This window comes from Opisthocomus hoazin, chromosome 2 (assembly GCF_030867145.1).
Source record: "Opisthocomus hoazin isolate bOpiHoa1 chromosome 2, bOpiHoa1.hap1, whole genome shotgun sequence".
In the NCBI taxonomy this organism is placed as follows: domain Eukaryota; kingdom Metazoa; phylum Chordata; class Aves; order Opisthocomiformes; family Opisthocomidae; genus Opisthocomus; species Opisthocomus hoazin.
The window spans coordinates 32,095,941-32,118,539 of NC_134415.1; the positions used below are offsets into that span (position 1 = coordinate 32,095,941).

The 22,599-nt window shown below is 42.1% G+C and overlaps 1 protein-coding gene across 1 annotated transcript in view; it reads left to right on the top strand.

Moving 5' to 3' along the window:
* Window positions 1-22,599, top strand: part of CNIH3 (cornichon family AMPA receptor auxiliary protein 3) — a 57,905-nt gene that overhangs the window by 14,826 nt on the left and 20,480 nt on the right. Inside the window, exons 2-3 of the mRNA XM_075413097.1 lie at window positions 13,223-13,291; window positions 17,419-17,466. Of these exons, the coding sequence (XP_075269212.1) occupies window positions 13,223-13,291; window positions 17,419-17,466 (117 nt within the window). The remainder of the gene's footprint in view (window positions 1-13,222; window positions 13,292-17,418; window positions 17,467-22,599) is intronic.

A 22,599-nucleotide genomic window follows, 5' to 3' on the forward strand; every position in this document is an offset into this window, starting at 1 on the left:
GATACTAATGTGCGACATGGAATTGCATATTTCACTTATTAGGATAATATATCCATGTAAAATTACAACAGTAGTAATGTTGAAGATGAATGACAGTTTTTGCCTTTGTGACTTTAGTACTTTTTCAGGGCATGTATGTTTAAACTTGTAGGTGTTTTGCAGTAGAGTGCCTGCTATAAAGAGACAGAGTTACTGCATCATTGGTGCATGTCATTGGGAGTGAAGACTGTATTCTGAAAGCTTGTGATTTGAACCAGGAAGACAATGTTTATTAACTCTGTCAATAGGTTCCTTATCTGAAGTACAGACCCGCACAAATACTGTAGGTATCTGGCCTACAGGGCTTTTCTAACACCATTCTCCTGGATCTGAACTGCTACCTAAAGAAGCAGATTTTAGTGCATCTTTGGGTTATCTTTTGAAGTAAGGGATATTGAAGTCCATAAATAGCAGTGGTGATATCTGCTAGTGTAAAACTTTCCAATTTCTAGATGGTGTACCAAATTGTATTCCTAATTTGGAAGCTCCTGACTGTTGAGACGGTTCCTACACCTGCCATATATGAATTCCTGCAATGTGGCTTTGATGCAGGGGTGTAAAGTAGAGCTGTGTCACCTCTCTGCTCAAACAGTTCCTAATCAAACTGAAGCTGTTCAGATGCAGTCATATGGGTAGCATGCAACCAGCTTTTCTTATCTCTTTGGCCACAGCTCGGCTGGGTAGATTTCCCTGCTGTCTGAGTCGTCTTCAGAGGAAGTTGCTGCTGCTTTTCCTTGTCAGGGACACCTCTTCCCTTGGGATGCAGTAGCAGGTACAGAGTTCGTTTTGGACTCAGTCCCTGCTTAGGTTGGCAAGGGCCAAGTGTGGTGCAACCTCACCCATCGAGAGCTGAGCCTGCTGGATAGCCCGGTGAAGCCCAAGACAGGAACCTTCTTTTGCCGTTTCTTGATTTCTCTGCCACTCGTTATTGTGCTATCACATTGTGGCACTTTTCTCAAGTTCATAAGAGTCTTTCTTCTTCTTGCTGCTGTTAGAAGTGAGGGGTTAATAATACAGGGATAATTTGGTATATGTAACTAATATATAAGGAATTTCTTAAAATAAATTTGGCAAGAAAAATGTTTAGACTTTTTCAAAAATGAGATTGGTTAGCTCTAGTTTCTATTGGCAGGTGTCAGTGTAAAAAGCTCCAGACACCCAAGAGTTAATGCACTATTTTAGGAAAAAAATGAAGTAGAGTTTTAGTGCCAGTATCATTTAGCTCTGCTATTAATTCGCATACAAGGGATGTAATGCATAAGATTTGTGTGTGTATGTGTGGGTTTGTATGAATGTCAATTAGCATGAGCTGGGATGGAGTTTCTGCTGAATTGAAGACAAATGATTTTGGAGTCATGCCAATTCTGATGCAAGTTCCTGCAAAATAAACTTTCTCACTGTACTAAGTACCTGTTGTAATGAAGCAGTCTTGGCAATGATATACATGGTTTGTTATCTGTGCAGTAAATTTGAAAGTTAGGAGAAGGCTCCCAACTTTCACTCTGCTGTGTTCCAAGTGGAGCAGTGAAAAGGGAAATCATATGACTCCTCCCTGTTTTAAAAAGTAAGCTTATTGTATTTACCACTTGGATCTTCTGATGTGGTGTCTTTAGAAATTGGGGTCTGAAGCTGGCAGCCCAGGAAGTCCCCTTCAGTTCTCTTTCCTGGATTCTGTTTTGACAATTAAGTGACAATAAATTAATAACATTTACTGTCATTACTGTTTCATTATAGGACAAACAAGAGACACTTTAATCTAGAAAGTAAGAGAAAATGTTTCAATCTGCACTAAGCAGTCTGTTTTCTTTAAAATAAATACAATGAAGTATTGAATTATGTCATATAATCTGATTTTCCTGAAAATAAATTCCAAAGCAAAAATTTAGTGTTGGAATAACATTTTGCTTTTTGTCTTAGTTCTAGAAATTCTTTCAGAATCAGTTTACTGGAAACATTGGAAACATTTTTCTTCTGACTTAGAGAAAATACATTCTTTTGAAACTCTGATATCTACACCTAATCCTCCTCTTACTAAAAATGAGGATGTGATTGCTTGTGCTGGTTAACAAAGTGCTAGTGTGCAGGATCATTGGTAGGTACTCTTTCTGGATGAAATAGGAGATTAAAATAGACCTATAATGTTTCCTTGAAAGTTTGTATGTTTCCTGACTTCCATGTCTTGGTCAAGATGTAGCTTAAGTCTTACTTTCTGCTGCATTAAATACTCTAGTCCTTCAGTTTCAATACGCATTTCTTCATTTCCTTCTCTGAACTGTTTGCATAATACTGGTAACAATGGTTACAGACCAGCTGTATGCCCCCCCAGTCCCTGTAAATGCTAGTGAATCTGTACTATAACACGTTTTGGATCCCCGGCAAATTGTAGGTTGTTTTATGAAGAACTCTTACTTTATTGGAGATCTTTTTACATCAAAAAAGATAGTCATTGGAGGCACGAGTGAGAACAGCTTTGTAAACTTGTAATATTGCACAGCTCCAGTGTTTCAAAGTCAATATACTTCAGTATCTGGCTTGCTGATATGTGGAGTTCACTATGAATAATTTTGTGCTCTTTCAGTGGATCATATATTGAGCTTGTGAACCTGAACATGAAACAGCTCTGAGGCTTAGCCTCAAGTTGTGTCAGGGGAGGTTCAGATTGGATATTAGGAATAATTTCTTTACTGAAAGAGTTGTGAAGCATTGGAGCAGGCTGCCCAGGGAAGTGGTGGAGTCGCCATCCCTGGAGGTGTTCAAAAAAAGGTGTCGCTATGGCACTTCAGGACATGGTTTAGAAGGCAGCGTGGTGATGGGTTGATGGTTGGACTTGATGATCTTGGAGGTCTTTTCCAACCTTAATGATTCTGTGAAAACCTTCATGAACTTGAAGTACAGATCCAGTACTGAGTACAGACCACTAGTGTTAAGAATGTGAGTGAGTAGCACCATAAATGCTGATCTTACTAAGTAAGTACAAAATACGAATATTAAAATTTAAAAAGTGAAAAGCAGAGAGTTATACTGATCTGGAGATTTTCCGAAGAGTGTGAAAGTTAACCGCAAGATTTAGAACAGAGATTGTTTTTCAGCTGCCTTTCAGCATATACGACAATGCTGTGCAGCACCAATGTTTGTTTAGCCTATTTCATTTCTCCTGAATTAAGTTACTGTTACTGAGCAGCAACAGCCTACTTTATCCTCTCTTCTGCAGACAGAAAGTGACTTATGAAGGTGTTTTGATTTGGCCTGGATAAATGCCAAGTGCCCACCAAAACCACTCTATCACTCCCCCTCCTCAACTGGACAGGGGAGAGGAAATATGGTGAAAGGCTCGAGGGTCGAGATAAGGACAGGGAGAGATCACTCACCAATTACTGTCACGGACAAAACAGACTCAACCTGGGGAGAAAAGGAAGTTTAATTTATCACCAATCAAATCAGAGTAGGATAATGAGAAATAAAACCAGGTCTTAAAACACTTTCCTTCCATCCCTCCCTGCTTCCCAGGCTCAGCTTCACTCCCATACCTCTAGCTCCTCCCCCTGAGCGTCGCAGGGGGACGGGGAATGGGGGTTATGGTCAGTTCATCACACGTTGTCTCTGCCGCTCCTTGTCCCTCAGGGGGAAGACTCCTCACACTCTTCCCCTGCTCCAGCGTGAGGTCCCTCTCACAGGAGACAGTTCTCCACAGACTTCTACAATGTGAATCCTTCCCACAGGCTGCAGCTCTTCACAAACCGCCCCAGCATGGGTCCTTCCCATGGAGGTGCAGTCCTTCAGGAAGAGGCTGCTCCAGCATGGGTCCCCCATGGGGTCACAAGCCCTGTCAGCAAACCTGCTTCAGCGTGGGGTCCCTTCCACGGGCTACAGGTGGATATCTGCTCCACCATGGACCTCCATGGACTGCAAGGGGACAACCTGCCTCACCGTGGTCTTTCATTATGAGTTGCAAGGGAAGGCTCGCTGCTCCGACATTTCGGGCACCTCCTCCCCCTCCTTCTTCACTGACCTTGGTGTCGGCAGAGTTGTTTCTCTCACATCGTCTCACTCCTCTCTCCTCACTGCCATTTTACCAAGTTTTATTTTTTTCTTCCCTTTCTTAAATATGTTATCACAGAGGCATTACCACTGTTGATGATTGGCTTGGCCTTGGCCAGCGGCGGGTCCGTCTTAGAGCTGGCTGGCACTGGCTTTATCAGACATGGGTGAAGCTTCTCGCAGAAGCCACCCCTATAGTCCTCCCGCTACCAAAATCTTGCCACACAAACCCACAACAGAAGGGAATCTGGGAACTACTCTCTTGTTGCATGTCTACCCAGCGCCAGGTGTTTTAAAAAGTGAGTCAGCTGATAACCCCTCTGTTACAAGGAAATGCAGGTACAATCTAAAAGCTTTGTGTATATTCTTAACTGTGAGACTGCAGCCTTTCCATGAAGTTAATTTTCTATTTAAGTAATAATTACAGAATGTTTATAAAGTGCATATGCACACATTCCAAATGTTTTCCCACCACTGCACCTTCATATTTTTATTTTATGCCCTTTTTTGAGAAGCTGCAGGAGATGACAGAGAGCAACAGCAGACTGTGTTTTTTGCAGTAGAAGTGAAGTTCTGTCTTTTCTGTCTTCAGAGGCATTGAAAGCTGTGGTGTGCAGCTCAGTGGGAATCAAGATGTTGTAGGAAGACATTGATATATTACGATAGAGTGTGACATGACAGCTGAACACTGCTTCCTCTGAGCAGCTAGCTCTTGGTTTCAGGGCCTTAAAAACCCCAGCCCATCAGATGTTTATTAATGTTTAGTAAAAAAGAATAATGACCAATACACTCAAGCACTGGCAATTAAAAAAAAAAAAAGATACTTCTTGTAATAGCACAACCTGCATTCCATCTTTTTCCTGCACTAATGAACAAAAGTAGGCCAAATTGCTCTCTGGTGTACTCAGGTATAGTTTAGTATTGTATAACAGGATTTGTTAGTATCACAGGCAGAATTTTTTTCCCAGTAATTTGATTTCATTTTTTTCACCTAGCCTAATGTCAGCACTTTATGGTGTTCTTAAAAGAAGATTGTCAGGTTGATTCAGACCTGGTTTCAGTCATCTGTGATGCTGTCAGTGCTAAATTTAGCAAGAAGTGGTCCTGGTGAGGGGGAGGAAGACTAGTTAAAAAGCAGTTTAAATCGCATATCTGCATTACTTGATGTGTCATTTATGACCTGTGGGCCATATCAGACTATAACATTAATAAAATCATTCTACAGTTAACACCTCTTATGGTTTATAGGGAATTAGAAGACTATTGAAAGTATTGTGACCAACAGCCACTTAAGCTGAAATGGCCATTCTCATTGGAGATTGCAGTGGAGGTGTCGACTCAGAGGAGCCCTTCTGGAGGATGAAGGGTTTTACTTGCTGTGTTTAGGTTGCTTGGTAGCAAGAACCAGATCAGTTCAAACAGAAGAGAAAGAGGGAAGAGAAACAAGCATCTTTAACAAATGTTCACCAATGTCAGCTAAATTTCTTGTTCAGATTCATTTCATATCATGAGAAGAATTGGGTAGCAAAAATTGTTCTCTCAGTCCACCATCACTTTGTTGGTGTCACCGTTCTCTGCATCTATCTGTGGACTCCACTTACTCCATCGTGTCAAGACAGTGACTTATCTTCCATTTGAGGTCCTTTTGCATTCTTACCTGACTTGCTCTCACACATTTTTTCTGTTGCTGCTGCTGTTCAACAAAATCCAGCAAAGTAACTCACCCAACTTGCATCAGCATGGTTCAAACATAATGGATGTTCAACACTCTTTCCCAAACACCATAAATATGTCTATACAGCAGTTGATGGGCAGGCATGAAGTTTAAGAGCACAGCATGTGCCTAAACCTGTCTACCCTCTGTCCATGTGCTGACTTGCAGACAGCCTGTGAACTGCGGGTGTCGGTGCTGTGAAAGCTTTTGTATGAGAGTGGAGGGCCAGACAAATTGTTTAAATGAACCATTAAAGGCAGGTTCTTCAAGATGGGATTGTGGTGCATTGACAGGGTGGTGGTGAGGAAGCATATGTTAAGTGTTACCGTTCTGTTCTGAGGTTAGTGTGTTTGTCATCAAGTTCTGTTTTATCTTAACTTTTCTAAGATGCCGATAAGAAATAATATCCAACTTCTTTGCTGCCACTGAATTCACACCCACGCCAACTCTACTGCCACCCTAAAACATCACAGTCTCAATTAAAATATATTTCTGGAAGAGTTCAGTGATTAAAAAAAAAAAAGTATTTTCCCTAAAAATGAGAGCTCATAGTTCGTTCCAAACAAATTAATAGGTGCATTTTTCAGTTTGATGGTGCATAAGCATAGGAAGAAAACAAAATTCAGGTTTAATCTTATGTCGTACTTCATTATTGAAAGCTGTTATTGCCTGGAGAGACGAGCACAGAGTGTGGGTAATGAAAACAAATTTTATAAATACCATTGCAGTTGTAGCTGTACTGAAACATACGTTGTCATCACAATCTCATCTGTTCAGTATGTGTTTAAACTGGAGCAAACTCCTCGCTAACTTACACTGGGAGTTAAGAGATTTGCAGATGGTGTGAATCACCAGGAATGTGCAGTATTTTTGTAAACCTTTAGTTTTATTAGGTGGATAACACCCTCAAGTACACTTCTATCAACAGACAGAACTGTGGCTAGGGCAGTGGCAGAACAAACTTCGTGCAGTGTTTTGCAATGTGGAATTACAGGGAAAGTTCCCCAAGTCAGAAGGTAGTTCAATATCCATTGCCTATTCAATCCCTGGCCCCTTTCTGCAGTAATTGTTAATGTAATGTAGTAGTTTATTGCTAAACACAATGTATTTTTTTTCTGATATATCTTTGCAAATGAACAGAGAACTTTTTTTTCTTGGAGTTTGTAAATAAATACCAAATGGTCCTTATTCTATTCTAGGAAGCTGTGTCCCATATTAATAATTACTAATAGAAATAAATTACTTCTCTGTGTAAGATCACACCTGGATGTTCCAGAGCATTCAGCAGCTCTGATCGGTTGATGTATGGGAAGCAGGTAGCTGTACTACATCCAGCTGAAGTAGAAACGGGCAGAAGATTGTTTCTCTGGAGTATGGCCAGAACGCTGCACCTCCTGTGAAAGCATGGTCAAATACTTAATGGAAGCAAGTAGTTATTTGCTTTTTTGTAGGGCAAAATGACAACTCCGTTCACGCATGCCCATGGGCATTAAACTGCTACAGGAGGCTAGTTATAATTGAAAGAGGAAGATGTCTCCTAATTAATTATGTAAACCACGCTGCAGCACAACCCAGCCTTTTTTTCAATAATACATTATAATTTGCTGCACAGTTATGTTGAATATTGAGAGTAACCACCAATCTTAAGAAGCTGCAGCTTTGTTTCCATTGTTTCTCATTAGCAGTTTTACAATTAGGACACACAGCATTGTGAGATTTTAAATAAAAACAACACAAAACCCCATGCTCCCCCAAAACTTCAGGAGTTTCTTTATATTCCTTCTAATTGTGAGCATGCCTAATGTTATGTTTTCACGCTTTTCACTGTGACTAAGAAATAGGAATGTGCTTTTTTTTAAATTAAAAGTGTTATCTTCATGTCATCACTGGATTTCTATTCCTGAGGATTTAACAAAATACAAACTTGTATGGAGCTTTTAGGAAATAAAATAGTAAGAATTGAGGAGGAGTTATTTCTGTCAGCCTCCTTCCAATGAGACACTGAAATTTTTACTGAAGAAACTTTCCTCCAATCATGTGTGCTTGATGCCAGATCTCAGTCTGTTTCTTGCAGGTATAGCAGGAATGTCTCTTAACATTGTCATAATTTGCAGGCATCCCAAAAGGCTTGTCTCTGGGACTAATGTATTTACACTTACTAATTCCATGAAAACAATGTGCTTAATACTGTCCGATTTGTTTCAGTGCACTTACATATAATGCAAACATAACATAAAATAAATTGCATGCCAGCAAATAAAGAGTAGGTTTTTGACTACAGAGTTGGGAATGCTGAATAAAAAAAGAAAAAGCAAAAAAATGAGGAAATCTGTATGTGTAGTATATTTGAGACTTATCTCTTTTCCAAGCTGGCATTTAGGATTTCCTCAAGACTTAGCTGCATTAGTTAAGGCTATCTCAACAGAAACCTGCTATAATGGTTCTATTTTTCAGAGCGACCTAGTTCTTTATCTAAACACGATTCAAGGTTATCATCTTATCTCTGTGTTCAGTGAATCTTTAGAGGCTTTCCTGGACTTCTTGAAGGGGGTCCATCTTATGATTCCAGTGTTAGGGCTCCTCATGGTGATGTCTCAGACCAGTCTTTCCTCACAGCATGAGCTGGATCTTGTACTGGCTTTCATTTCATGATTTTCTCAAACTCCAGCGTGCTGTTAGTGACTACCAAAAGGAAGAGCACAGCACATTCACTCTTCCCCTGTCCTCCGTTCCCCAAGGAAATTTCAGCTCGTCTCTACAACAGAAAAAACGCTGTAACCACTGTACATTATTAAAAACAGTTGTCACTCAAAGCTTTTAGCAGTTTTCTATCTTAAAGCTACATTGTAAGTACTAGTGCAGTGAGGCAAAGAGAATTTCAGGGAGATGTGTGGGATCCCAAAGTAAATCAGTGGCATAGCTATGAACAGAGGCAGCTCTCTTACCAGTTATAGAGCCATCCTTCCCCCTTTCTGTCAGTGCTGTCAGTGCCGACGTGATACCCAATTGCAAACAGAAGTGTGTGTGTCTGACTCGCATGGTTGTTACCCTCTTAACAGTTGGCCCAGCTTGAGAATATGAAGACCTGTTCAAGAAGTATTAAGCATAGAGATGTCATGAGCCTTACTGTTCACAATTCTACTCTGATCCTCTCACAGTTTCTATTATTTGCTCTTTCACCTTAGCCTAAACATCTGTTACAGACCTAATTCCGAACTTGTAGAGATACTGCATCCGTGGGGAGAAATGCTTCACTTATAATCATGCTTTATAGTTCCCTTTGTGGTTTGTTCTGGCACTTTGACTTGTCATAGTTGAATAAATTGAATTCTGCAGAGTGCTCGTGTAAAATGCCAGAATCACAGAATCACAGAATAGTAGGGGTTGGAAGGGACCTCTGTGGGTCATCTAGTCCAACCCCCCCGCCGAAGCAGGGTCACCTACAGCAGGCTGCACAGGACCTTGTCCAGGCGGGTCTTGAATATCTCCAGAGAAGGAGACTCCACAACCTCCCTGGGCAGCCTGTTCCAGTGCTCCGTCACCCTCAGAGAGAAGAAGTTCCTCCTCATGTTCAGACGGAACTTCCTGTGCCTCAGTTTGTGCCCATTACCCCTTGTCCTGTCACTGGGCACCACTGAAAAGAGCTTGGCCCCATCCTCCTGACACCCACCCTTCAGATATTTGTAGGCATTTATAAGGTCCCCTCGCAGCCTTCTCTTCTTCAGGCTGAACAAGCCCAGTTCCCTCAACCTCTCCTCGTAGGGGAGATGCTCCAGTCCCCTCACCATCCTCGTAGCCCTCCGCTGGACTCTCTCCAGTAGCTCTTCATCCTTCTTGAACTGGGGAGCCCAGAACTGGACACAGTACTCCAGATGAGGCCTCACCAGGGCAGTGTAGAGGGGAAGGAGAACCTCCCTCGTCCTGCTGGCCACACTCTTCTTGATGCACCCCAGGATCCCATTGGCCTTCTTGGCAGCCAGGGCACACTGCTGGCTCATAGTTAACCTGTCGTCCACCAGGACACCCAGGTCCCTCTCCGCAGAGCTGCTCTCCAGCAGGTCCACCCCAAGCCTGTACTGGTGCATGAGGTTGTTCCTCCCCAGGTGCAGGACCCTGCACTTGCCCTTGTTGAACCTCATCAGGTTCCTCTCTGCCCAGCTCTCCAGCCTATCCAGGTCACGCTGAATGGCAGCACAGCCTTCCGGTGTGTCTACCACACCTCCCAGTTTGGTGTCGTCAGCAAACTTGCTGAGGGTACATTCTAACTCTTCATCCAGGTCGTTGATGAAGAAGTTAAACAAGACTGGGCCCAGTACTGACCCCTGAGGGACACCACTTGTCACCAGCCTCCAACTAGACTCAGCGCCGCTGATGACAACCCTCTGAGTTCTGCCATTCAGCCAGTTCTCTATCCACTTCACTGACCACTCATCCAGCCCACACTTCCTCAGCTTCCCCAGGAGGATATCATGGGAGACTGTGTCGAAAGCCTTGCTGAAGTCAAGGTAGATAACATCCACAGCTCTCCCTTCGTCTACCCAGCCAGTCATGTCATCGTAGAAAGCTATCAGATTGGTCAGGCATGATTTCCCCTTGGTGAATCCATGCTGACTACTCCTGATAACCTTCTTTTCTTCCACTTGCTTCATGATGGCCTCCAGGATAAGCTGCTCCATCACCTTTCCCGGGATGGAGGTGAGGCTGACCGGCCTGTAGTTCCCTGGGTCCTCCTTCTTGCCCTTTTTGAAGATTGGAGTGACATTGGCCTTTCTCCAGTCCTCGGGCACCTCTCCTGTCCTCCAGGACCTCTCAAAGATGATGGAGAGTGGCTCAGCAATGACATCCGCCAGCTCCCTCAGCACTCGTGGGTGCATTCCATCGGGGCCCATGGATTTGTGGACATCCAGATCGCTTAAGCGATCCCTCACACAGTCCTCCTCGACCAAGGGAAAGTCGTCCTCTCTGTAGGCTTCCTCTCTTACCTCCGGGGCCTGGGATTCCTGAGGGCCAGTCTTAGCACTGAAGACTGAAGCAAAGAAGGCATTCATTAGCTCTGCCTTCTCCGCATCCTCCGTCACCAGGACACCCGCCTCATTCAGCAGCGGCCCCACATTGTCCCTAGCCTTTCTTTTGCTGCTGATGTAGTTGAAGAAGCCCTTCTTGTTGTTTTTGACATCCCTTGCCAGCTTCAATTCCAGGTGAGCCTTGGCCTTCCTCGTCGCATCCCTGCATGCTCTCACTACGTTTCTGTACTCTTCCCAAGTGGCCTGTCCCTCTTTCCACATGCCATGCACCTTTCTCTTCTGCCTGATCTCCGCTAGAAGCTCCTTGTTTAACCATGCAGGTCTCCTTCCTCCTTTGCTAAATTTCTTTCTCAGGGGGATGCATTGCTCCTGTGCATGGAAGAAGTGTTGTTTAAAAAGCGACCAGCACTCATGGACCCCCCTGCCTTCGAGAGCCCTGGCCCACGGGATTCCTCCCAGTAGCTCCTTGAAGAGGCCAAAGTCAGCCCTCCTGAGGTCCAGGGTTTTGATCCTGCTTATCGCCCTGCTTCCTCCACGCAGGATCCTGAACTCGACCATTTCATGGTCACTGCAGCCGAGTCTACCTCCAACCTTCACGTCCTCCACCAGTCCCTCCTTGTTTGTTAACACAAGGTCCAGCAGCGCGCCTTTCCTTGTTGGTTCCTCCACCACTTGCATCAGAAAGTTATCATCGATGCTCTGTAGGAACCTCCTGGATTGCACCTGCCTAGCTGTATGGTCTTCCCAGCTGATGTCAGGGTGGTTGAAGTCCCCCATGAGAACCAGAGCCTGTGACTGTGAGGCTGCTTGCAGCTGCCTGTAGAAGGCTTCATCAACCTCCTCCTCCTGGTCGGGTGGCCTGTAGTATACACCCACCGTAATGTCACCCGTGTGAGCCTGTCCCTTAATTCTAACCCACAAGCTTTCAACTCCTTCTTCACTTGCCCCCAGGCCAAGCTCAATGCATTCCAGTTGCTGCCTCACATATAGAGCAACTCCCCCACCTCTCCTTGTTGGTCTGTCTTTCCTAAAGAGTCTGTAGCCATCTATGACAGCATGCCAGTCATGCGAGTTGTCCCACCACGTTTCTGTGGTCATTTAAGTCATTTAAGACTTATCGTTTTAAATGTGCTTCAGTGTGATGAATGCAGCGTTAGAGTGGGATGTGGAGTAGTGCTTAGATTTGTGGATTGTAGCTCTAGGTTTTATTCTCAAGCCTCTCACCAGACTATTATATGAATCATGGATAGGCCATTTTCAGGATTTCTGCTCCTGCATGGCATATCTGTAAAATGAATGTGCTTTACCTATACAGCAGGTCTGTGTTGACACCCAGTTGGTTACTTTTTGGACAGCTATGCAGCAAGCATACTCTAACATGTCACAGAGTGGTTGTTGCACTCGTATACTAATTAACAAACTGCTACCTTTCACTTACGTCATATTTTTGTTGAGAACAAATACTTTCCTGGGTTGTAAATTGTGTAAAAAGGAGTCACTGTTTTAATGTCTATATATGTGGTGCCTGTCATAGTGAGCTTTCATTCCTTGGGTGAAGCAAGCAGAAGAAAACTTTTTACTAGAATGCAAACATAAAATGAAGTTAACAGCATGCTTTGAGATCTTTGAATGAAATTTAGTGGGGGTTATTACAGCTGTTTTCTTTCCAATAAAACATTATCAAAAATTATTATTTTTGGGGGTATTTTTATCTGCTGTACTTTAAAAGCAGGCAGTAATTACCAGTGTGTCTCAATCCATCAGTTAATGAAGGAAACTAAAGGACACAAGCAGAAGACATCTCTCCATTAATGAGGTCTGAAGTAAGGTTCTAAAACCTGACAGAATTTAGGAAGGGCATGTTTTGCTCTAGAGTGGTTTACCTTTTGAGGAGTTTGCTTGATAATGAATAGCGGCTTAATAATTAAGCTGATACTAATCCAGAATTAATATCTGAAGTGGGGTTAACAACTAGTAAAAAGGGACTGTTGTGTATGTATGAAACCTGGAATAGCATATCCGATGCACCTCTGTGTTTTAGGCAGCTAATGACTTTTTCCATCAAGTCTAGAGATGTATTCTTTTGTGAAATGGTTTTATGTCATTTGGAAGTGTGAGAAAAGAATTCTAGCTGATATGAGGGAAGAAATCTGGAAAGCAACAATGCTGAAAAGGCTATAGATAGGATTTTACAGAGTGACAGATTAGTGGATTCCAGGTGTTGTATGCAGGATTATCCCATGTTTTGTTTTAACTATTTAGTTGTGAAAGGAGTGTGTCAGGGAAGCTAGTTTCCCATGTTTTCTCTGGAAAGGGAGGAAGGGAGGTGATGCATAACTAGTCCATAAAGGAAAAATAAGTGTTTGAATGAGCATTTATTACAATATTTGAAAAAAATGTTTTTCAGATAATCGCCTTTGATGAACTTCGGACAGACTTCAAAAGCCCAATAGATCAGTGCAACCCAGTCCACGCAGTGAGTACAACCAGTGGCTTGCTAAGCAGCAGCTACTAAAGAAAGGGAGATGCACTGAGCTGTCAGTGAAAGTATGAGTGCAGAAATGAATGTAGAGTCTTTTGTGAAAGCTGATTTATTGGGCCAGTCTTAGGAAGCCAGATGGCAACTCTGTATGCTAATAAATTTCCTTTTTGCTGAAGGAGGCAGGAAAAAAATTTGGAAGTTCAAAAACTGAAGGATATATATTGCAATGGTAATGCTTTATTTTTATCTTTTTATTCTATGGCATAGGTTTTCCTTTTTGAAATAATTTGCTTTCTCTGCCTTCAAGCATGGGATGACCACCTTCTCCCATACTGTTTGTATCAGTGAGTCAAAAGCGTGAAGGGATTTGACAAGAGGTGCATTCCAAGACCTCTCTGTCCCATGGCAGGGCTGTAAATTCTCCCATGATGTAAGAGTAAATAACACATTCTGCTGCATCTGCTGTGGAAAAGGTTGAATATCACCCTGGGACTGTAAACTCAGTTTTATCTAATGAACCAAAATGCAACCCAGATTTAAGCATATGAAAATTCCTCTCTTAATTAGAGAGAATCTAGGGTGATTTAGCTGACTACAGTTAAACATGCATCAGATTTGTACCACCAGAACTGAGAGCAGAACTTGGCTCCCCGTCATCTGGCTGGGAATTACAATGAATATGACAGATGCTGAATTTGATCTCTACAGAGTATCAAGTTATTGAATTGTTTGCAAATGATAACCAGATTCAGTAGCTAGTACTTTGCCATTTAACCTTGTTTCATAACTCAGTAGAGGATTTGCAGTACTGCTTAGACCACTGATGATTTTTAAATGTAATCTTTATGTGAATCTTCGAATAAGATTTGTTTACTGTTCACTAACATATAAGCAAAGAGTGAGAACAGAAGAAAAAAATTACATTAAGAAGTCATCTAGAGGACTTCAATGGAAGTAATCTGATTTTGAATTCACTTTATCTGTTTTTACTTCCCATCTTGAGAAATTCATACCAAAAAAAGTGTATTTATATGTACCAAATCCCAGTAATTTGTTCTCTTCCTAAAACTTGTAAGATGCTCTGTGGAGATAATTTCCTCTGATTGTAAGATGGTAATGGAATTGGTCTCTAGGATAAAAGAAGTTAGTAAGTCCTTGTTTCAATCATATTAATGGTGTTATCAAAAAGTTAATCATAGAATTTCCAGTAAAACACAGCAAAGTATTCTGTGATCAGTTGACATATTTGACTATGAAACTCTGTGATAACTCAAGCAAAAATCTCAGATTGCTTTTTTCTGCACAGTAAAAGTGTTGATGCCTTTTATATTGACATAAAAGGAAGATTTTTAGCAGGTATTTCTTATATCTTTGGTTAAATGTATTTTCCTTTTTCTCCTATGCATAGTTGCTCCTGCCTATATTCCGTTTATGTGGTGGTGTAGTTTTCTTTATAAAATTGTCTGATATTTACTCATGTCTTTTCCACAATGTTTTCATGACAGAGGGCAGAGCCTTTTTGACAAGAGAAGGCTGTATTAAGGAGAAATCGGAGGCAAAACTGATGGCAATACTGAGAGTTTAATTCAAATTTCCTGGTTCACACTCTATTACCTACAGTTCAAAGACAGACTTCCTGCTTCTCCAAGGCCAGCTGCAGTTAGGCATCTGTATTCTAAAGGGAATTGAGAGAATTATCTTTCCCCCTCCACTTACCTCCTACTAAAGACAAGAAAGATTTTTGCAGCTTCACAGGCACATCCACACATGTCCATTCTCGTGTTTGCAGCCATGAGTTTAAAATTCCTGAATTTCTTTTAGATCACAGACACGAGAGAGAGGCATAATATTTGTCTGGTGCCTATCAAGCTACCACTGTCTCATTGTCTTTCCAAAATAATACTTCTTAAAAAAAATGGCTTAAACATGGGGACAGGAAAAGAAAGGGGACATTTCTTTGGAGAATAGAAATAAAACTCAAACTTGGAGCAAATTGAAAACATTTGAAAAGCAAAAAGCTTAGGGGAGAGTTGGCTTCTCACATCGGTAGATTACATTACCTCTTTAAAAAAGATGGTTGTTCAGAATATTTTTCCCATGTCCAAATGAAAATGTTACCAGGTAGTCTTCTGAGGACAACAAAACCCCTCTCCCTTCTTCAGAGTGACCAACAGTAGAAGCTTTCACAGTAACTCCAGTGATGGGGTTATGCAGAGCAAAATCTGTGTTACTAGTGAATTTCACATTAGGAGCCGTTATAAAGAAACCTGTCTTTGACTTGTCTTCTTTCTGCGGATCAAGCTTAGACCATCTTTTGAGTCACAGTGCTTAATTACAGTGACTTTCAGTATTTATGAATGCGTCAGCATGGATTCACCAAGGGGAAATCATGCCTGACCAATCTGATAGCTTTCTATGATGGTATGACTGGCTGGGTAGATGAAGGGAGAGCCATGGATGTTGTCTACCTAGACTTCAGCAAGGCTTTCGACACGGTCTCCCATAACATCCTCCTAGGGAAGCTCAGGAAATGTGGGCTGGATGAATGGTCGGTGAGATGGATTGAGAACTGGCTGAATGGCAGAACGCAGAGGGTTGTCGTCAGCGGCACTGAGTCTAGTTGGAGGCCAGTAGCTAGTGGTGTCCCCCAGGGGTCAGTACTGGGCCCATTCTTGTTCAACTTCTTCATCAACGACCTGGATGAAGAGTTAGAGTGTACCCTCAGCAAGTTTGCTGATGACACCAAACTGGGAGGTGTGGTAGATACACCAGAAGGCTGTGCTGCCATTCAGCGTGACCTGGACAGGCTGGAAAGTTGGGCAGAGAGGAACCTGATGAGGTTCAACAAAGGCAAATGCAGGGTCCTGCACTTGGGGAGGAACAACCCCATGCACCAGTACAGCCTTGGGGCGGACCTGCTGGAGAGCAGCTCTGCAGAGAGGGACCTGGGTGTCCTGGTGGACGACAGGTTAACCATGAGCCAGCAGTGTGCTCTGGCTGCCAAGAAGGCCAATGGCATCCCTGGGTGCATCAAGAGGAGTGTGGCCAGCAGGTTGAGGGAGGTTCTCCTTCCCCTCTACACTGCCCTTAGTGAGGCCTCATCTGGAGTACTGTGTCCAGTTCCGGGCTCCCCAGTTCAAGAAAGATGAGGAGCTACTGGAAAGAGTCCAGCGGAGGGCTACGAGGATGATGAGGGGACTGGAGCATCTCTCCTATGAGGAGAGGCTGAGGGAGCTGGGCTTGTTCAGCCTGAAGAAGAGAAGGTTGAGAGGGGACCTAATATATACTTACAAATATCTGAAGGGTGGGTGTCAGGAAGATGGGGCCAAGCTCTTTTCAGTGGTGCCCAGTGACAGGACAAGGGGCAATGAGCATAAACTGAAGCACAGGAAGTTCCGTCTGAACATGAGGAAGAACTTCTTCCCTCTGAGGGTGACGGAGCCCTGGAACAGGCTTCCCAGAGAGGTTGTGGAGTCTCCTTCTCTGGAGATATTCAAGACCCGCCTGGACAAGGTCCTCTGCAGCCTGCTGTAGGCAGGGGGGTTGGACTAGATGACCCACAGAGGTCCCTTCCAACCCCGACCATTCTGTGATTCTGTGATTCTGTCTCTTGTTTATAGCAACATTTCTAGGACATGTCAGATATTCTTCACTACTGAATTAAATTCGAATATCACATACTGCTCAGGCACCCTCATGGTGATAGAGGAAGGGCTACCATACCAACTTCATAGTTGTTTTTCCCATTCAGAATTACCTTGAAGCCAGAGGCTGGGTACCTGAAAACGCTCTGTGGTATAGATTAGCACCATTGGATAGAGCCACGAATGCTGACTTAAAAAGAAGTTGCAGCCTCTGGCTGAAGGCTGACACAGACTTGAATCCCCAGTTTATATTGTTACACCCAGTAACAGGTGAAATAATGACTTAATGGGACTTTGAAATGGCTAAATAATTTGCCTTGCAAGCAGTAGGTAAGAAGTGAATACTGTTGTTTCGGATTAATAACGTGTTGCTTCCCTACAGCCATTTATTATGATCTTGACCCACTGTAATTGTAGTATGTTGTCTTTAATTTATAGCACCAGCTAACCTACCTTTTCTCTATTTCTTCTTGACAGAGAGAGCGGCTGAGAAATATTGAGCGTATTTGCTTCCTCCTGCGAAAGGTGAGCATAAACTAGCCTAGAATTTGTGAAGTTTATGACAATTAAAGTCATCAAGTGGCAATGTGCATTCATTTGCACTTTGAAATGATCCTTGCACTCCATTGATGAAAGGCTGCATTCTACTGCAGAAGTGGAAGTCATGATGACCTTGTAAGGACAGAGTAAGGCAAATTATAAAAGGTTAACATAATAGAGGATTTCTGGATAAGAACTGAAACTTCAGAACATCAGCCCATTAATTCTGGAACATGCTTTTTGAAGGTGGTGAATTGTTTTGCAGTTGCAGCTTGAGGTGCTTTTATAACCCTGTCAGCTGGTAATAGTGTTGTAGTACTGGCTTTAGAAATACCCTTTTTTTTGAACAGTGGCTTACTATTTGATAAACTAAACATTTTATTAGCTACATACTTAAAGTTTAAGGTTTTTAGTTGGCTGAGTAGAAAAGTTGATGTAATCCTTATTTTAACTTGACACAAAAGAGAAGCTGAGTGCCTCAGTTTCTGAGGGATTTGGGGGAGCTGATAAACTGTAGGAGTGATATATTCATGGGTTACTCCTCTGTAGCTTGAATAAGGGTTTTCATAAACATTCTTCTCCTGACTCTGTCCCACTGAAGTGAAATAATCATAATTCCAAACTATTTTATTCTATGTGTTTAAGTTTCTATAAATTGCCTTCAGCAGAGTAGTAATGGAGGCACCCAAATTATTCTGCATTTTTGCTTAAAAGGTCATCACTGAAGTGTGGATTGCTGACTGCATCCTAATCAGGCTAAGAACTAATTTCAGTTATGCTTTTAAGAAGCTGATGACTTCATCCTTAGAAGTTTTGGGAAAGCCAGTGCTAGGGATAATTGGTTTGGGGTGATCCAAAGATGTAACCATGACTCCATGCAGAATCTATGAAGTGTTGTTCTCTGGTCGGTCAGAACTTGAATTTTATCTGTTTGACACCATTATGAGCACGTGACTGTTAGGAGCCACACTTAAGTACTTACTTAGCCTGTTTATGACACTAAGGATATGAAAATAAGAGAAAATACTTGTCACCAATAGCTTGCCATTTTGTCAAATAGGCAGCCAGCCAATTTCAAGCTGTGTCCCAGTTTCTTTGCTGTGAAGCAACTGGTTAGTAGTAATGTATTAATATATGTGAGCCTCATGGGAATGCCTTGCCTGCATTTTTATTGAGCCTCAGCCTCACTGTGAACAGCAAAATGGAGCATTTTGGCTAATTACAGACTCTGTATTCATGAGGGGTTGGCTTGCTTCTGGTTCACTTAAACAGTTTGTTAATGCAGCCTCTTCTTCAGAGTTCTTTGGGGACACATTTGTTTTAATTGAGAGATTATATGCAGGAAGAAGAAGGTGCAATAACTACAGAGATTTGTAGTCCTCAAATCTGATAATCACTAAAAATAGCTGTAGTTTAGGTAGCATAAAGGATTCAAATTCTGGAAAAATGGTAAAGAATTGAATGCCAGCTACATAGTTACAGGAAAATAGCAGTTAAGATGCTGTCAGTAAGCACTAGACATATCCTTCTTTACAACATTGTGTGGCTTTAGGTCTGTTTCTCTTTCTATGAAACAACAATCTATCTGTTTTCCTGTGTCTTGAAGTCAGGCAATTCTTTTAAAGGGTTTTGAAAACAGTGATATCTTCATATTTATGACATTAGAACTTAATGCTTAAGATCTGATATAAGTCTGTCTTTTAGAGAGGTTATAGGTAGGCTATAGAAATATGTTCATTTTACCCCAGTTCAGCTGGGTAAAAAATTGGCTGGATGGTCGGGCCCAAAGAGTGGTGGTGAATGGAGTTAAATCCAGCCAGTGGCCGGTCATGAGTGGTGTTCCCCAGGGCTCAGTTTTGGCGCCAGTTCTGTTTAACATATTTATATACGATGTGGACAAGGGGATGGGGTCCACCCTCAGTAAGTTTGCAGATGACACCAAGTTGAGTGGGAGTGTCGATCTGCTCAAGGGTAGGAAGGCTCTGCAGAGGGATCTGGACAGGCTGGATCAATGGGCCAAGGTCAATTGTATGAGGTTCAACAAGGCCAAGTGCCGGGTCCTGCACGTGGGTCACAACAACCCCATGCAACGCTACAGGCTTGGGGAGGAGTGGCTGGAAAGCTGCCTGGCAGAAAAGGACCTGGGGGTGCTGGTTGTCAGCCAGCTGAACATGAGCCAGCAGTGTGCCCAGGTGGCCAAGAAGGCCAATGGCATCCTGGCTTGTGTCAGGAATAGTGTGGCCAGCAGGAGTAGGGAGGTGATCGTGCCCTTGTATTCGGCACTGATGAGGCTGCACCTGGAGTACTGTGTTCAGTTTTGGGCCCCTCACTACAAGAAGGACATTGAGGTGCTGGAGCGTGTCCAGAGAAGGGCAACGAGGCTGGTGAAGGGTCTAGAGAGCAAGTCTTATGAGAAGCAGTGGAGGGGACTGAGGTTGTTTAGCCTGGAGAAGAGGAGGCTGGGGGGAGACCTTATAGCTCTCTATCACTACCTGAGAGGAGGTTGTAGTGGGGTGGGTGTTGGTCTCTTCTCCTAAGTAACTAGCAATAGGATAAGGGCAAGTGGCCTCAAGTTGTGCTACGGGAGGTTTAGATTGGATATTAGGAAAAATTTCCTTACTGAAAGAGTGGTCAAGCATTGGAAGAGGCTGCCCAGGGAAGTGGTTGAGGCACTGTCCCCCGAGGTATTTAAAAGACGTGTAGATGCAGAGTTTAGGGACGTGGTGTAGTGGTGGAATTGGCAGTGTTAGGTTAATGGTTGGACTTGATGATCTTGAAGGTGTCCTCCAGCCTAAACAATTCTATGATTCTATGATTATATGCTGGTTTTAGAAGGGGTTCTTGGGGATTACTAAATGGGCATACAGTAAGTCCTAAAAATCTGACTCCAGCGGGCAAATGATTTCTTAAGGATGGATTTTCGGTTTTATCTCCAAAGTACTTGGAGCAGATTATTAATAAACTGTGACCAGTTATGTGGTATGTCACCAGGTGTTACATATTTTCCAAAACAGAATGGAGGATGTAATTGTTCTGCAGCCAGGCATTTTCTGATGTTTGGTTTGGCAAAAATATTTACTATATCATTAAAACAAGTAAGGATTGTGTGAAATAGATATATATGGTGCTGGCATATGTATATGCATGTACAAATACATCCCATGTTTTTATGGTGCTATAGAATTAGATCAACTTAAGTTTTCTGGTTGCTGGAGAATGACTAATTCTGTATAAAGAAGCTATGAACTTTGTATAGCCATGGTCAAATCTCTTCTATCCTGAAGTAAATGAGGGGAAGGACTTGTTTTCTGAAGTCAGCACAAAGTGAGATTCTCTCGAGATACAGGTATCTCGTTTTGTTCAGTGATGTTATTTTGGGGGCTTTGTGTATGAATTTGTGATCATATGTGTGTGCTGTAAACTGTTGAATATTCCATTGTGTGGACATTGGTGTGTCATACAAGTGTTGCATGATTCACATAGGATATACGCTAGTATTGGCGAATGCTGCGGAGTCTGTATTTGTGCTATCTTTGCTAAATTGCCTTTGTTTCTGTAAGGATATGATTACATGACATACTACAGTGCTGTACAGGGGTACGCAAACTAGTTGTGAATGAGCTGTCCTGAGCTAGTGGAGGCAGTACAGTATACAGCAGCACAAGCTTCTTGGGCTCATTAGCCCTGCTGAGGAGTAGGATAGGTGAGATGTGCCATATAGGTCTACCGTGAATTTTGAGATCAAATATTTTGGTGGGATTATTAAAATATATTCAGTTAATGATGACAGCAATATTATTTAATTGCAATTGCAGTTGTGTTTCAATAAGTCTACCTTCCTGACTGATTGCTGTTGGATATACTTATTTTAGCACTAAGAAAAATTAGGAATTTCCTAGATTAAAACATGGTGTGCTTCATTAATCAACCACTGTAATATTATTACTTTACCTTTAGGAAAATTGAAATTAAGTTGTGATTAGGTTAAGCATTGTAATTTTTGAATTAATTTGATAAATCCTTACTAAGGAGGAGAGTTGAATGAACTTGCTTCCTCCTCAGGGAACGTATTTCAGACTTCAGTTTGTTACAAAACAATGCCAAAAAGTGTGAACAATAGAAGTGTCCTTTCTCAAATTATCAGCAAATACTCGTTTTTAAACCCCATTAAGCTAAAGTAAGAGTGATTTATGAACAGCAGAACTGGAACTTACCTTGGAAGGACTTGAGGTAGATAAAAGAGAGGCTTTTACTCATTATCCTACTGTAGTGGAGCATTTTAATTGAGTTAGACACAAAATTCGTAAAACTGCAAGTGTAAGAAAATATTGTATCCGAGCTCAATCCTTTTTCTTGATTTTTATTTGGGGTGTTTTTTTGTTTGGTTGGTTGTTTTTTTGCAAGCCCTGAAGGGATGATTGGAAGAGAGCAAATTCAGCAAGAAATCTAACCGCAGGCAAGGTGACATTAATCTCAAAGATGTTCCAGATGAACTTGAACTGTCTTGAAAAATACAAATACACAGACAAAAGACCCTGCAGGGGCAACTTTTGAATAACCAAACTCTAGCTAGTTCAGCACTCCAATACTAGCAGTAGGAACAGTAGATTGTAAATCAGGAGCTGGGGTTTTCAGAAAAAAACCCCAAACCAAACCCCCAAACCAACGACCAAAACCTCTTCACCTAACCTGTTTTGAAGCAAGTTTTAGCGTTTTAGTTAGGAGGTTGGGGGTTGCCAACGCTTGGTCTATTCTAGTACTTCTGTCACTGTGGTTTCTGGTGGAGCAGCATCTGCGATGGTAGTGGTGGAAATTTATTCTGTACTCAATAGTTCTGGTGTTTACCAGATTCAATTTTGGTTTTTACTACTTTGCAAAAATAAAATCTATCTTTTATATTCCATAGTGTATACTCTAATACACAGCACAATAATGTTTTACTATATTTACAGATTTTCATAAATAATGAAAATAAATGTTACCTTAAAGAGCAGCTACAGAAGACATTCCATTCTGACATCATACTGTAAATAAAATGTAAAACCTTTATCATAATATATAATTCCAGACACCTGAGTGTCTGCTTACAATTTTGTTCTGGTATGTTTCCGTACTTTA